This window comes from Podarcis muralis, chromosome 3, assembly GCF_964188315.1.
Source record: "Podarcis muralis chromosome 3, rPodMur119.hap1.1, whole genome shotgun sequence".
In the NCBI taxonomy this organism is placed as follows: domain Eukaryota; kingdom Metazoa; phylum Chordata; class Lepidosauria; order Squamata; family Lacertidae; genus Podarcis; species Podarcis muralis.
The window spans coordinates 20,697,525-20,714,225 of NC_135657.1; the positions used below are offsets into that span (position 1 = coordinate 20,697,525).

The 16,701-nt window shown below is 42.7% G+C and overlaps 1 protein-coding gene across 2 annotated transcripts in view; it reads left to right on the forward strand.

Annotated features, from left to right (window-relative positions):
- Positions 1-16,701, forward strand: part of SRBD1 (S1 RNA binding domain 1) — a 176,151-nt gene that overhangs the window by 143,174 nt on the left and 16,276 nt on the right. For both annotated transcript variants that reach the window (XM_028724830.2, XM_028724831.2), the window contains 3 exons: positions 8,400-8,506; positions 10,022-10,198; positions 13,513-13,665. In XM_028724830.2, coding sequence (XP_028580663.2) covers positions 8,400-8,506; positions 10,022-10,198; positions 13,513-13,665 — 437 coding nt within the window. The remainder of the gene's footprint in view (positions 1-8,399; positions 8,507-10,021; positions 10,199-13,512; positions 13,666-16,701) is intronic.

Genomic DNA, 16,701 nt, shown 5'->3' on the forward strand with positions numbered 1-16,701 from the left:
CACCTCTCTTAATCCTAAGGAGAATCTAATAGCCAATGTCTTAACATGCATACAGTCGTACCTTGGTTTTTGAACAGCTTAGTTTAATTTTAACCAATGTATATTTACTGTAGATGTTCTCTACTGCTGTGTATGTCCGTATTTCTGGTCTGTGACCATAATAAATCAATTCATTCATTCAACTGCTAGCACATTTGCAAAGCTAAGCAGGGCTGCAGTTCTGTGCCCACCCCCACCCCCAAGAAAAGAAGGGACCTGGACCCCTAGGAGTTGACACCTATATCTAGAAGGCACAGAATTGTACAAGGCTTGGTTCAGCAGTTTATCACACTAGGCTTCCCTCTCTAGTAGCTGTCACAACTGCATTTAGCGACATACACAGCCATGGACTCACCTGTGGAAAAACATGACTGGTGAATCATGAGTCGGCAAATGTGTCCTCTTTTTTGCTCTTCAAGATACTGCAACCCTAAACCCAGCATCTAAAGTTACCTAACTTTATTTGTTTAACAAAAGTTATATACCACTCGATTGCAGTAAAACCTCAAAGTGGTCTAAAATCAATGATAAAATTATCATTTAAAAAAAACAACAGTTAAAGGCAATTACAGTGGTACCTTGGTTTAAGAACAGCTTAGTTTATGAACAACTTGGATTAAGAACGCTAAAAACCCGGAAGTAGGTGTTTTGCTTTGTGAACTTTGCCTTGGAAGCAGAACATGTTGAGTGTGTTCCATTTGTAAATTGAGTCCCCCGCTGCTGTGGGAAAGCATGCCTTGCTTTAAGAGCGCTTTGGTTTAAGAACGGACTTCCGGAACGGATTAAGTTCGTAAACCAAGGTACCACTGTAAAAACATTTTAAAACAATTAAAGCAAACAGTAATAGAGATTAGAAGAAGAAGAAGAGTTTGGATTTGATAATCATTACCCGTAGGAGTCTCAAAGCGGCTAACATTCTCCTTTCCCATCCACCCCCACAACAAACACTCTGTGACGTGAGTGGGGCTGAGAGACTTCAGAGAAGTGTGACTGGCCCAAGGTCACCCAGCAGCTGCATGTAGAGGAGCAGGGACGCGAACCCGGTTCACCAGATTACGAGTCTACTGCTCTTAACCACTACACTACACTGGCTCTCATTACCTAGTTACTACCTAGCACATTTCATAACTTGAAAGAATAACAGTAGTTTTCAGCACTATAGTGCATAGCCAGAGGTGCCAGAAAGGTGGGGTTGATGTTGCCAGCATGTTTGCAGACATCTTAGTAGCACAGAATTAGACTGCCAACAAAGAGTGCTGCATGCTGGAAGAATGAGGTGATGATGACAACCACAATGAAGATTTAAAATTAATTAATTAGTAGTCCTTTTTTTTAAAAAAAGATATTTTTTATTGAATGATTTTATGTTACAAAAAACATTACAACCATACTACCACTAAATATAATCGAGAAATAAAAATTACATACATCAATATTTAGTTTATTTGTTATTTACCGTCTTATTTCCTCCCAAACATTCCATACAAAAACACACATATGTACAGACACACACACACACACACACACACACACACACACACACAAATTAATTAGTAGTCCTAATTGGATTTCTTACCTGCCCTTCACCACGAGTTCCCAAGGCAGGTTACAGCAATTTTAAAGATACAATATTAAAAACAGTTTAAAACAAATAAACGGGAAGAAGAATAGGATTGTTTCTGAACGTACATATGTCAGAGGGCTGTGCAAGTTCAGCATGTAATGTAAACTATACAGGGAATGTGCTAGACTCACCTCTGTGGGGAGAATTCCACAACTTAAGCAGACTGTTCCACAACAAGCACTGGAAATTGTATAGCTGATCTCAAAAATGAGAATTGTTTAGGTGAGGAGTCTTCGTGATTTTTCCAGTTTGCGCTGCTTTCTGCCAGGCTTTCATGTATCTGCTTCACAAGCCCTGTTGAAGAAAACTGGCTAGAGGGATGGGCATCGCACCATAGATCCCTCCAAAGATTGATTGGCTCTAGCTCTGGGCATTTGACCTTCTGCTTCCAGGGAACTGAATGTTCTGCAAGATCATTGACAGCTTTGTCTATATATACAGTATATATAATATTAATAATTTTTTATTCATTTTCAATTACAATCCAATAGTAGCCTCATTATAACAATACCAATTTATAATAGAATTATTGATACCAATCATTCAAATACCGAATTATATAATTTAGTTATATAATTAATTAATTACTAATTGGATTTCTTACCTGCCCTTCACCACGAGTTCCCAAGGCAGGTTGCAGCAATTTAAAAATACTAGATTTGTGTGTGTGTGCTAGATTTGATTATTTTCTTTATTTCTTGTGTTCTAAAATCTAAAATTTTATTAGTTTCAATCACATTCCGGTCATAATAATAATCCCTTATACAACAACTGCAATATTAATAACTTCTATTCGCGTTGACACATTAAATGATTTATAAAACTGCAAGTGAGGAACTCAAACTATATCCTTGTTTTTCCTGTGTGTGGCAATTTTTCTGTCCATGGTGTTTCTTCCTGTCCTTGTAAGATGCCATGTCTTTTTTTTCCCCAATTGTTGCTGTTATGCGTCATGCAATGGGCGGAGCTGGTATGCCATTGTTGTTCCAGAAATTTCTCCATCGCTTTGTCCCATGTTAATCATTGACAGCTTTGAATCCTGTGCTTTAAGTCTCTTTACTTTGGAGACATTGGTGTAGCATTTGACAACTGCATCTGGGGAGGGGGACTGAGAATCATTTCTAAACAGATTTAGGTCAAGTCATCATTTAAGGGTGTGTGTAAAAAGACTCAAAATAGTTTACATTTTTATTCCATTTTTTTTTAATGAAAGCCTTAAGTGAATGTCGATATTTTAAACCCATGGCATCAAAAGCAAATATTGCTTGATACATGTTTCTGAATGATAGGGCCCAAATCTCAGCTGTGTTTTTTAGACATCTCCAAATTTGGCTGTGCTTGGTAGCTAATAGTTCTTTTTGGTCAACGCTTTCCTGTCCTCTCATTTGACTTCACAAACCACACGTATATGCTTTGGTTCTCCATGGCTACATTGACCACCTACAGCCGCTTTACTTCAGCCCTTAAAAATGCATGGTAGGCAAACATCTATACAGTGGTACCTCGGTTTATGAACTTAATCCGTTCCGGAAGTCCGTTCTTAAGCCAAAGCCGTTCTTAAACCGAGGCGCGCTTTCCCTAATGAGGCCTCCCGCCACCGGTGCCCTTCCACCATATGACTTCCATTCTTAGACCGGGACATTACTTCCGGTTTTGCGGAGTTTGTAAACCAAATAGTTCGTAAACAGGGCTGTTCTTAAACCGAGGTACCACTGGTATCTATATCGTGCGATTTCAGAGGAAAGCCTTGCTCTTGCCCTCTTCTGTACATTGTAAAGGCCTTTGGCTATGCACAAGAAATTGATTGATTGATTGATTGATTGATGATGATGATATCAATATTTTGGAAAATATTTGTCTATCCATTCGATATCCATTAGGACATTTCTTAAGATAACATCACAAAATTTGGCATGATGGTTCCTGAGATTGCGGAACAAGTGTAGGTCTATGTTTGGCTATGATTGGGTACCACTTTGAATCAATATAGTGGACTGAACCTTCTGAAACTGCACTCTTAACGTAACGTTTCCCTGATGGGAGAATCCTCTTCAGAGGAGGATCTGGCACGCCCCAAAGTAGATGTCACAGTGAAGCAGGCTATGTCAGTGGGCAGTGGACAACAGAGAAGGATGATCTGGAGCCTTCAGGGGTCAGGGAAGCTCAACCTCATCCGCAAGATCTAAAGGGCCCTTTCACACAATCAGAAGCTGAACTGCCACCAAGTCGGGGGAAGCGCTGGTGCTTGAAGGTGCAGGCCCAGTCAGCTGCCAGATGCTGGAATCCTCAGGAGTAAGGGGTTACCTGTGAGGAAGCTACTACTCCTGAGTAGACGAAACTCATCAGGCAGTCCAGATGGCTTGCAGCTGTTCTCTGGGTGGCACATGGTTCCAATTCCTGGCAGAGACTGCTGGTATAACATCGTTGCATCAGCTCTAGCCAGCATGACCAAATGGTCAGGGATGATGGGTAGCCCACCAACATTTGGAAGATATCACATTGTCTATCCCTGTACATTTAAGCAATATATACCACTTCATAAAATACAGATACTTGATGTCCGGAGGTTTTTTAAACAGGTTCTTGGTGTCTGTGCTTCAGCATCTATTGCATGCAATCAGATTATCTAGCTGAATACACAGAAGAGGATTATGGTGCCTGCATGACATCATCTTCATTTGAAACATCAATGGTGTTGGGTATTATTTTGAGCTTAGGAAGCTTTCCTATCTTATGCATCTCATGTTGCTGTTCATCATGGTCATTGCATGCTTAAGTTTGATAAACTGCGATAAAGGAATGAGGGCTCGCTAGAGCGCAGCTTAGGGAACCAATCTGATATTAACCACAATTTAATGAATTACAAATACGAGTCAATGGAGGCTGATGCTGGTAGCATGTCATATTTGGTTAAAATAACTTTGGAAGCGCTCAGTGGCTTACAAGATAAAACAAACTATTGGGTGAAATAATCTGGGATCTTGGCTCAAAGCCAGCATGATGTCCCGAACAGATGCATCACAAAACCACTGCAGATCAACCCAGATTTATATGAGTGACTTATAGGAGCCCCTGAGCTAAGCCAACATGGTGATTGAATTAGCTCCTGCATTTACAAAGCATTCAGGCTTCTTGGCTCTGGTGGGCCCGAGCAGTAAAGTTGACATTATTGTTGCTTCAAGTGCATGTACTGTGTATAGATAAATTTAAAACGCTTCAACTTTTGCAAAGTATGGTGAACTTTTAAAAGCAGGAATAAGTACTCAAACCCTGAAAAAGGAAGCAATGGGTGCCGAAACAGTAGCAAAAGGCCTAGTTGATCTTCCCAGTGCTGCTCATTAAGAAGATTTTGGTTGCTGCAGGACTGAAATGTATCTTGCATATATTTATCCCTAAGTGCAGTTTACGAGGGACGCGGGTGGCGCTGTGGTCTAAACCACTGAGCCTAGGGCTTGCCGATCAGGAGGTCGGCGGTTTGAATCCCTGTGACGGGGTGAGCACCCATTGTTCGGTCCCAGCTCCTGCCCACCTAGCAGTTCGAAAGCACGTCAAAGTGCAAGTAGATTAATAGGTACCGTTCCAGCGGGAAGGTAAACGGCATTTCCGTGCGCTGCTCTGGTTCACCAGAAGCGGCTTAGTCATGCTAGCCACATGACCCGGAAGCTGTCTGCGGACAAACGTTGACTCCCTCGGCCAAGAGTCGTCCGCAATTGGATCTGATGGCCGGGGTACCTTTACCTTTACAGTTTACAAACGTACTAACTTTTGCATTTGGCCCTATTCTGAAATCTTGGCATAGTTAATTTCATTTGGAAGACAAAAATGTAGCATACAAAAGCAAACCCCAGCTAATTGAACTCTCAAATACTATCTGGAAGAAAAAGTCCTACAGACTGCTTCAGAGCTCCCTCATGTGGGACAGCAAGCAAGCAAGAACCCAGGTCATCCAGTGAAGATGGATTCAGGACAAACAAGAGGAGGTAGTTCTCCTTGCAGCACATAATTCAACAGTGGGATTCGCTACCAGAGAATGAAGTGATTTCTGCTAACTCAGACATTTTTTTAAAAAGTGGGGGATAGGCAGATTTATGGAAGGTAAGGCTATTAGTGGCTGCTAGTCATGACAGCTATATATTCCCTCCAATATCAGAAGCAGGGGAACAGCAGCAGCAGAGGACTCTTGCCTTCACGTTCAGCATGTAGACCAGAGCTTTCCAAACTGTGCGTCACAACAACAACAACAATTTATTATTTGTAACCCGCCCATCTGGCTGGGTTTCCCCAGCCACTCTGGGCGGCTTCCAACAAAGATTAAAAATACATTAAAATGTCATACATTAAAAACTTCCCTGAACAGAGCTTGCCTTCAGATGTCTTCTAAATGTCAGGTAGTTGTTTATCTCTTTGACATCTGATGGGAGGGCATTCCACAGGGCAGGTGCCACTACCGAGAAGGCCCTCTGCCTGGTTCCCTGTAGCTTTGCTTCTTGCAGTGAGGGAATCACCAGAAGACCCTCGGCACTGGACCTCAGTGTCCAGGCAGAACAATGGGGGTGGAGATGCTCCTTCAGGTATACTGGGCCAATATGTTAGTGCATTGCCCAAATGCTCCCAGTGCTCCTCCCGGGGCTGGAAAAGGGTTAGTTTAACCTCCAGTAAAACTGAATTACTCTGTCATGAAATGATATATGGCTAAGATTTACATGGGAAATCTAAAAAAGATGCAGTATAAACATCAGAAATTGGAAAACACTTGCCTGCGAGCACTCCAATTGGAGGATAGCCTCTACCAAAGGCATCATGGACTTCAAAGAAGCACGAACTGAGGATGAAAGGGAGAAACGAGCTAAGAGGAAGGCACATTTGGCAAATCCACACTGTGATCAACTCCCGCCCGGAAACCTATGTCCCCACTGTGGAAGGATGTGTGGATCCAGAATTGGCCTCCATAGTCACTTATGGACACACAGTTAAGACCATATTCCTGGAAGACCATCTTACATGGCTACAAGTGATCACCAAAGAAGAAGATGACATGTCTAAAAAGTGTCACCAGCATGGCAAGTTTGGAAAGATCTGATGTAGATTTTGTGTCTGGTCCATGGGTTCTGGTTAGGCCTTTGGTCTGGTCCAGCAGGGCTCTTCTCGTGTACCTGTGCAGATTTTATTGTGTTTTTAGAAAGTGGTCATTATGCAATTTCAGTGAAAAACTTCTTGAACCATTTGGTCTCATACTGAGCATTAATACAGAACAAAATCATACGTGCTAAAAGCTAGTTGTGGAGAGAGAGGAAAAAGGAATGAGCTTAATGAGGAACATCAGTTTGTGGAGGAAATCAGAAAAGCCCTTGTGTACCCGTGAAATGTGTTTGGGAGTGCAAATAGGGCTTTTGGATCTTGTCCACTGTGTGTTTTAACATGTCCTTCTCACAGTGATACACAGAATGGGGCCCTCACTGCCTCCTCCACCTTTTATGTCATGTAACATTCTATGCCACACTTCAGCAAAGAACTCTCAGAGTGGCTCACATATTAAAGCAATAAAATAGCATATATTTAATTGGTAACAGTGTTAGAAAAATGGCACAAAGGCTGGGATCCAAAGAGGCCTGTTTGCATGGAAGGGGCGCTCATAGCATCTCACATCACAGAGCATGTCCCTGCTTCAAGAGTAGCTTTTAGGGGGGGAACAATTAGCTGCCAGGGGTGGGACGGGACTAAATCTGTGGTTTGTGTGTGATATTAATATATTCTTCTGTTTTATGTCTGTCTTGCTAATTAATGCTGCACCACTCCTACTGAAACCTGGTTTTGTCCAGCTTAATCACTAAGGGACCCCTGACCATTAGGTCCAGTCGTGGCCGACTCTGGGGTTGCGGTGCTCATCTCGCTTTATTGGCCGAGGGAGCCGGCATACAGCTTCGGGTCATGTGGCCAGCATGACTAAGCCACTTCTGGCAAACCAGAGCAGCGCACGGAAATGCCGTTTACCTTCCCGCCAGAGTGGTACCTATTTATCTACTAGCACTTTGATGTGCTTTTGAACTGCTAGGTTGGCAGGAGCTGGGACCGAGCAACGGGAGCTGGAGCAACAAGTTGCTCCAGCTGCTTGATCTAGCTGGGAATAATTTGTGTATCACATGCAATTCCCTTTGTAGTGACCCAAGCACATGTACAGCCATTCGCTGGATCAGGATGCAGATTATTATTTATTGGCATGTTTTGCAATGAATAATCTACTAAGTATTTTGCTACCCCAGTATGTAGCAAATTTGGAAGCATAAGTAAGACCAGTGCATTGCAGTAATTCCTTCTTGCAATGATTCCTTCTTTCTTCATTTCCATTATATCATTTTTAGAGGAAAAACACGCAAGTGCTTGCCCAGTAATGGGTCTTTGTTTTGAGAAGAAATAGGATAGGCTGTCTGTCATGTGCATAGCTCCTATCTGGAGTTCTCGCAAATTGTTTTTAAAAGGAAAGGACAGCTTGAAAATAAATTCAAGGGAATAACGCTAGCTCTGCAGTACGAGCAGTGGCAGTACATCAGATGTGCATCTCCTGGGCTCTTTCACGTGTTGATATTATACCAGAAAATGTTTTATTAAAATTGCCATTCTCTGGAATTCTCATTTCTCTGTGGTTTCCGTATTTCAGTAATCCGATATTGCTCAGTTATTGTTGGAATATTTTTTTTTTTTGTCTCTCCCCTCTCCCTTGCACCCCCAAATCTTGCAGCATGACGTATCTCAGACCCTGCTCAAAGCAACCCTAGACAGTGTGGTGGAGGAATGTGTCAGCTTTGTCGGAGTTGATATTAACATCTGCTCAGAAATATTATTAAGGTGAGCTTGGAAGACTTATGTGTTTCAGTAACCACATGGAGTTGGATCAAATGGGTTCAGAGGTTCAAATCTGCCATGGCTCCCAAATGAGACCAGTGGCTTGAATCCTCACGTTTAACTCTTAAGAGAGAAAGGGTCTGTTGTCCACAGAATGTTTGTTGTTCTCTTCTTCTGTGAGTGCAACTCTCCTTTCATTAACAGTTTCCCCTTGCGTTCTGAGAGGCCTTAAGCCTGTAAGATATATTGAGAGAGTAGAACTGAAACGGATGTGCTTATTTTGTTTCATTGGGTCTACGCTGATACCTTAGTTTAATATCAACCCTGTGTCTAGCTAAAGGGTCACTGTTTTAACAATACACAGAGGAAAATAAAGTTCTGAGCCTTTTCCCAAGCCCACTGACCACGCTCATTACCACATCCCTTATTCTGCATACTACAATAGGGTTGGGTTTATATCCACTGCCTTGCGGGACATCTTCAGGAGTAGAAAAGGCTAAGGAGTGAACACTACACAAATCCAGAGTGGAGTCCCTAAGTCAGTTGGATGGCTCCTAGTATGGCCTCCTTCCAACAATTGCTGCAGCCAAGCTGGTGCCAAACGTATTGCTCTGCTTTCCTTTGGACCACATTAGTGAGGCCGAGAGGAGGGTCTTGCCATCTGGGCAATCCAGGACCCCCATGCTCACTGTCCAGGCTTGCGCCCTGGAGAGGTCGCTTTGGTGATGCTAATGCAGCTGTTTGATTTCATCCCTGGAGGTGCACTCCATCGTCTCTTGAGACACATGGATGCCAACAGCAACAGGGTGGTGGGTTTGCTCATTTCCCATGTTGATTCCTGCATTTGGAGGGAGAATCTGTTTTCGCTTCACATATTGTCCCTGGGGAAGGTGGGATATAAATAAAATTTTATTATTTATTATTATTATTGTGGCTCATTTATTTTCTCACATAGAGCCAAACTTCCCACTATGGTAAACATGAATTTTACACACACACACACACACACACACACACACACACACACACTCTTTAACTGGCCATTTTTATTTTGAACAAAGGCAGGTCTCTGTTCTGCCCTCATTATCCTGTGCATTCTTGGAAACCAGAGGGGATTTTGTCACATCCAGAAAGGGAGATTCCCAGGATTTTTCAGCAGTCTCTTCCTCCCCTCCACCCCCGCTTCAGCCCTGGAATCTGAACTGCTCCCTGCCATTGGTTCCTCCTGCTCACTAAGCCCTGTTGGACCTTCAGTATCCAGCGCCTCCTCCCAATCTCCCCACCACCTCCGACCTCTCTTCAGTGTCCCACCACCAGCCCCCAGGCTCCAAGCCTTACTTCTCTGGGATTTCCCCGGCTGCTGCCTCCCACCACTCCTTGTCGTCCAGCCAGTCCCTGACATCTGTACAACAAACAGAATTCACATTGTGCCTTTGCATTAGTCATTGCTTAATACTTACACAGGTGATTCAATGCTTACATTGATGTGTGGGTACCTTCTTCCCTTGTGCTTCTTAGACATATTGCAGGACTGAATGCCAACAGGGCTAAAAATATAGTTGAATGGCGAGAGAAGAATGGAGTGTTCATTAATCGGGAGCAGCTCAAGGATGTTAAAGGACTGGGTCCAAAATCCTTTCAGCAATGTGCTGGATTTATCAGGATTAACCAGGAGCACATCAGAACTCACTGCAGGTAATGTATTAAGGTGTGATGTGGACAACAGGTTACAGTTATTTATTTGCCACCTACTTGTTTAAGTAACATTTACCGTATTTTTTGCTCTATAAGATACGCTTTTTCCCTCCTAAAAAGTAAGGGGAAATGTGTGTGCGTCTTATGGAGCGAATGCAGGCTGCGCAGCTATCCCAGAAGCCAGAACACCAAGAGGGATTGCTGCACAGCGATCCCTCTTGCTGTTCTGGCTTCTGGGATTCAGAATATTTTGTTTGTTTGTTTTCTTCCTCCAAAAACTAGGTGCGTCTTATGGAGCGAAAAATATGGTGAATGAATGTAGAGAATCACTCATCTTCCAATGGGAGGCAGAAGCTTAGTAAAAATAAAATTAAAAGGAAGACAGTAAGTTGGAAGTCTTCTTTTCCCATGGCCCTGAGAGAGGGTAACCTGGTTTCTTTTGAAACTGCCATGTTACTAGTATGCCAGTGTTTTATAGAATGCCAATATGGCATAGGGGCTGGAGAAAGTATGGGGAACATGTGGCCCTCCAAATATTGCTGGATTACAACTCCCATAATCTCTGGCTGTTGGCCCTGCCGCCTGGGTCTTTCTCTGTCCTTCTAGCGCTATTTTGATCTTGGCAGCTGCAGACATTCTCTGGCAAATTGGAACTGTGTGTCATAATAAAACTTCCCCATCCCTTCCAATGGAAGAAACCCCAAACGAAAGTTCAATTAAATTTTAAGTAGTGCTGTAATGCAATAGCAACTTGGCTGAACCCAGTCTGGAGCTGAGCATTGGGGCTCACTCCAAAGGCTGACCCCACCCTCAGACATGAAGATACTTTGAAGGCCAACCTCAAAGTGCACAGATTAGATGTTAAAACCTTTGAGCTTGTTGCACCAACCCGCTATAGATGGAACGGTCTGTGTTATGAGCCCATATCTATGTTAGAGGAGCAACTTGAGTAGTCTCTGCAGGAGAATGGACTGCCAGGCCAGCGCTATAAACTTTGGCCCACAAACTGATACACATGTGTTTAATATACGCAGTCATGTCTGCCAACCTCAGACTGGACTTGTATCTCGTGTGAGAAGCCATAAAAATTAAGTAAGGATGCAAGTTGGAAATAGCTGCACACCCATTCGTTGTAGCAAAGTAATAGTAAGGAAATAAAATCAAGTGCTGTGATAGGAAAACTGTGTTTGTCTTTCATCATGAAGAAATATCTGTTTGGCTGGACATTACCTTAATTAACAGTTCGTTAATTTTTTTAATTACAAAATATCATGAGGTTTAATAGGTCACAACCTGCTTCTTCAGACACAAATTGCAGCTTAGCATCTGAAGTAGTAGATAACCACCTAAAAAAGCTCATGCCATTTTATAATTTTTTTAAAAAGATGATTAATAGTCAATCTCAAGGTGCCATCAAACACATTTCTCTTCAAGTAAGCCAAGCTTTTCTGTGCCATTGTTTTGGGCAAAAAGCTCCCAGAACACCCTAAAACAACTGTTCAAACCAACAAGTCAAAAAGTCAACAATTTGACTCAAAAAGAAATGTGTGGAAAGGAAAGGTTTTGACCAACCAAAAGAGCTGCAATAGTGCTTTGCATGCAGAAGGTCCCAGGTTCAGTCCCCAACATCTCTAGGTAGGGCTGAGATAGCCCTGGCTTGAAACCCTGAAGAGGCTCTGCCAATCAGTGTAGACGATTCTGCACCAGACAGGCAAAAGCTCTTAACTTGGCATGAGGCAGTTTCCAATGTTCCCTAAGTATCAAGGAATGGTACAAAACCCAGAGCCATTTGGGCTAAGGACCTCCTGGGAAAGGACTGCCTGAGGAAGTTCAAGAAAACATATTATTACGAATTTCATGTATGAATCACTTCCATGAGTCACCCCAAAGTGATTTACAATGTAATAAAGTATATATATTTGTAAAAAAATATATGACACAATGATATATACAAACACACACAGTTTAAATCAACAACAGCACATATATAAAATCCATTGATGTCTAATACAGACGCCAACTGGGATAAAGTTCTCCACCTTAAGGACCATCTGATTCCTTATGCTCCAACTCGATCACTGAGATCCTCTGATAGGGGATTTCTGGTGGTTCTCTACACCCCTGAGGTTTGGTTGGCATTGACTAGGAACTCCTTACCAATAGAGGCTCAGCAGGAACCACTCCTCCCATCTTTAAGGTGTCTTTTGCAAACTGTTTGTTTAGACAGGCCTCTGCTGGGTAGATTTTCTCTTTTTCACCAATCAGTATTTACTTGTGTTTTTATGAATGCTTTCTGCTGATTTTATTCTTATATGTTGTATACCACTTTGATATATTTAAATGAAAATGCATATTAGAAATGGGTGAATAAATAAGTAAATCTAGAAGACTTGCTAAAAATATATGAAGCTGACTTGTCCTCTTAGAGGTCCTTTGCCCACCAGCCCAATAATGACTACTCCGGCTAGATGGGGTGAGCTCCCATTGCTCTGTCCCAGCTCCTGCCAACCTAGCAGTTCAAAGCACACCAGTGCGAGTAGAGAAGTAGGTACCGCTGCAGTGGAAAGGTAAATGGCATTTCTGTGCGCTCTGGTTTCCATCACGGTGTTCTGTTGTGCCAGAAATGGTTTAGTCCTGCTGGTCACATGACTGTCTGTGGACAAACGCCGGCTCCCTCGGCCTGAAAACAAGATGAGCGCCACAACCCCATCATTGTCTTTGACTGGACTTAACCGTCCAGGGGTCCTTTGCTTTCACCTTTACTCCGGCTAGAAGTGGTTCTTCAGGACTTAGGTGGAGGGCTTCCCAGTCCTTAAAACTTGTTTAACGAATGTAGGACTAAGACCACTGGTCTGTGCAACTCATTAGTGTCTACAAAACTGATGGCAGCTCTCCAGGGTTTCAGAGAGAGGTCTTCCTTAGTCCTACCTGGAAGTGCTTAGGGTTGAACAAAGCCGTGTTTCCCCCACCTAGGTACAGTCCTTTAGCTGTAGATTGAACCTCAGACATTCTGTACCTTCAAAGCATGCTCTCACCCAATGGGACTTCCCCTAAAATGATGTTTCTGCCCAGGTTTGCACCAGACATCTTTCAAGTGAGGCTAACATAATAGCCGCCATGCGATTAGGACATTTGTGGGTTTGCTTTGGCCAGGATTTCCAAAGGTTTGTTAATTATGAAATTCGCTTTCACTCATAAGATCACATTTCCTTGGCCCCTTGTAGTGCTAGCACAGGGGGAGGTAAACACGCTTTTCAGGGACGCTCTTTGTTAACGGCAACTCCACATTTCTCTTCCATGATTTTGGACATCAGTGAGCAGGGTGAGCTTTCAGCTGAGGGTCATAAAGCAGCTGCAAACGAGAAGCAGGGTAAGAAGAAAACCAAAGCGGCAATAAACATCATTCGACGGCCAAATCCTTTGGATCAAACTTGCATCCATCCAGAATCATATAACATTGCAATGAGGTAAGCAATAATACAATGGCTCTACAGTTAGCACATTAACTTTTCATTTAGGAAATGGTCATTTTTCTCGGATAACGGAAAAATCAGGGGAGCAATACATTGACTTTAATAAGTCTTGTACTATAATGACGGCAAAGTTAAAAGTCTTCAGTTCTCTTTGGCACACACAAGGCATTCCTTCACCCATGTGAAAGAAACTGTTGCTGCTTATATGAATCCCCCTGTGTATGTTGGAACTGTCACATTGACTGGGGCTAATGGACCAGGCTCCTAAATGTTAAGTTGTTTTGCGCAGTGATAACTTGCTAACCTTTCTGGACGGTGACACACGTGTGCTCCTTGTGTTGTTTCCATGTCAAGCATAGATTGTAATATCTGTGCAGAAATGGCACCCTGCCATAGCATGTTATTGCTGTATCAGGTGTTATTATCCCAGGGATAAAGCGGAAAAGAAAGGAAGAAAAATAAATTTGAACCCAGTTTTGCAACATCATGAAGAGACTTGGACTGAAATTAGCTGTCACCGAGGAAGGACTCAGTTCAAAACACTGAGCTCAAAACGAAAGCAACAGAAATATTTCCTACACCCAGAAGTCTCTCTCCTTCCTTCCTTCCTTCCTTCCCCTGCAATTGGTGCCTTGCTGGTTTCCCTTTCTTACTCAGTGGTGTTTTGTCTTACAAGTGGGTAAACTTTTGTGGCCTGAGGACCACAGTCTCTTATGGGCAACCTTCTGGGGCCCATACGTCAAGTGTGGAAGGGGCCAAAAGCAAAAGTGGGTGGAGCCAGGCAAAACAGCTAGACTTCCCATGTGATCTCGGGCCAGTCACCAGCTCTCAGCACAAGCTACCTTGCCTGGTTGTTGGGAAGATATAAGAGGGCAGCGAGGGACTGTGCAAGCCACCCAGATCTCCTTCTAAGGAAGAACAGGATAAAAGCAGAATAAATAATGTACAAGGATTTGCAAATGAAATGTCTGCCTAGTGGCAGTTCTCTATTACTTCCCTTTTCTTTCCAGTCATATGTTTACATTTCCTTTGCAAATTATGCTTTTATGATGCTAGCAGTATGTACAGAACTCTTTATAAGCAATTATGAGGAAATAAAGTGGAGTGTTAATGCCGCTGGATATTGCCACGTTCATTTGTGCTGAACCATTTGTGCTGGGTGTAAGAAGGCCGCCCTGATATTCTGTTGCCTGCAGCAGCTCTTTGCTCTTAAGCTGGAAATGAAAGAGTTAGGAGAGGTATTTTAAGGCAGTATGCTGGTATGTCATTCACTGAAGATCACATAGCCCAGCATACTGAATCTATAACATCATGAGGCTTAAAAAGCTCCTTTTTTATTTTTAATCTGGCAAAGCACTCATTAGTTTGACAAGCAATATTTTGGGCTTTGTGGCTTATTCCCTGTAACAGCGAACTCTTATTGCTGAGTGCCTATCCATTTCGAAGAGAATCTGGGCCACCTGTTTCCACATATGTGAAGTACTTCTTTGGTACATAGAATCATAGAATTGTAGTGCTGGAAGGGACCACAAGAGTCATCTAGTCCAACACAATTCAATGAAGGCATCTTTTGCCCAACATGGAATTCAAACCCATGACCCTGAGATAAAGAGTCCCATGCAAAACTGAAGTGAATTTTTTTTAAAAAAACAACACACATTTTAATGAGAAGCCCAAAATTGCCTGATAAGAACCTATGCTAGTGGTAGCTGAGGCTATAGAGAGAGGCAAAATAAAAGGGGTCTAAAGAAACCAGAAGTCAGGCAAGTCTATAAGGTAAGTTTATGGTTGAGAACAATGGAGTGAACACACAGAATGTTAGAATGTCAGTTGGAGGCAAAAGAAAAGGAAATAATCAATACTCATGTTTTTGTGTTGATATGGACCCCTACCTAGTCAAATAGGTGGGGATAGTGTTGCTGTTGTTGTTTTGATTTCCAGTTCTTTTCCACTTTATTTGTACAACTTTTTATTATAAATCCTCATTTAGGGTGGAAGGCTGTTCCCCTTCTTCCACCCAAAAATCAGCTCAACAACTTTGCACCCCCCCAAAAAAATGGGGCTTTCCTTCTCCCCCCAAAACGAGGATATCCTCCCTTCTGAAAAAAGCTCAACAATTTTGACATGAACCCCCCAAAAGGTGGTAGATCACTGGCAGTTTTTAATTCTGTGCGTAGATCGCAGTCTCTTGGGAGTTGGCCACCCCTGAACTAGTAGTTGCATTGGGAGAAAATATTTTCTGAAGCTACTATTTGCATTGGGATCCCTCCTTAGCGCCTATGGGGAGTTTCCCCCTTAAGCAAATGTGTTTACTTCTGAGTAAATATACTCACGATTGTGCTGCATGTTTCCTTAAGAAACCATTTGTTCCCCTTATTTCCTGACACATCATTATGGGCATGGCATTTTAACTATATCAGAAAGGGTGGGTAAAAGCCTTTCCACTAACGTATCCACCATAATCCTAAGAGTATCTCATTGCCAACACCCGCTGGGTTTCTGATGTGCCCTGGGTCAGTAGGAGCCTGGGAAACAGCCAACTAGGAATTTTCTGACGTCTGGCAAGCGGCCTATGCCTGGTTAATAGATTACGCCCCCTCCCCCCCCCCAAAAAAAAACCCCTTTCCCATACTTTCCGGTTTACAAGGATTCAGAGTAGTGTAAATGGCGAATGCACTAAGATTAAGCAAAGAGAGCAAAATCCACTTCTAACTAGAAACCAACTCCACTTCTGTGTAGCTCAGTAGACATATGGTATTAACGCTAGCAGAGCTACCGTTTCAACATTCTAGTTACGCATTTCCAAACTCCCTAGTTAGTCCATATTCAACTGAAAACCTGCCTTGAGGAAAGAGGCTTTCAGAAGCTCAATAAAAGGCACCCGCTTTCTCGCAGACACACACAACCGCATATCGAGGGCTATTCCAGGCTGTTGCTATTTCGGGTTGGGATTCAGTTACACACCAGCAAATTTGAGCAGCACAATTCAAGTTGATTTGGTGCTCTTGCGCAACTTTCCCCAAAGTGTCT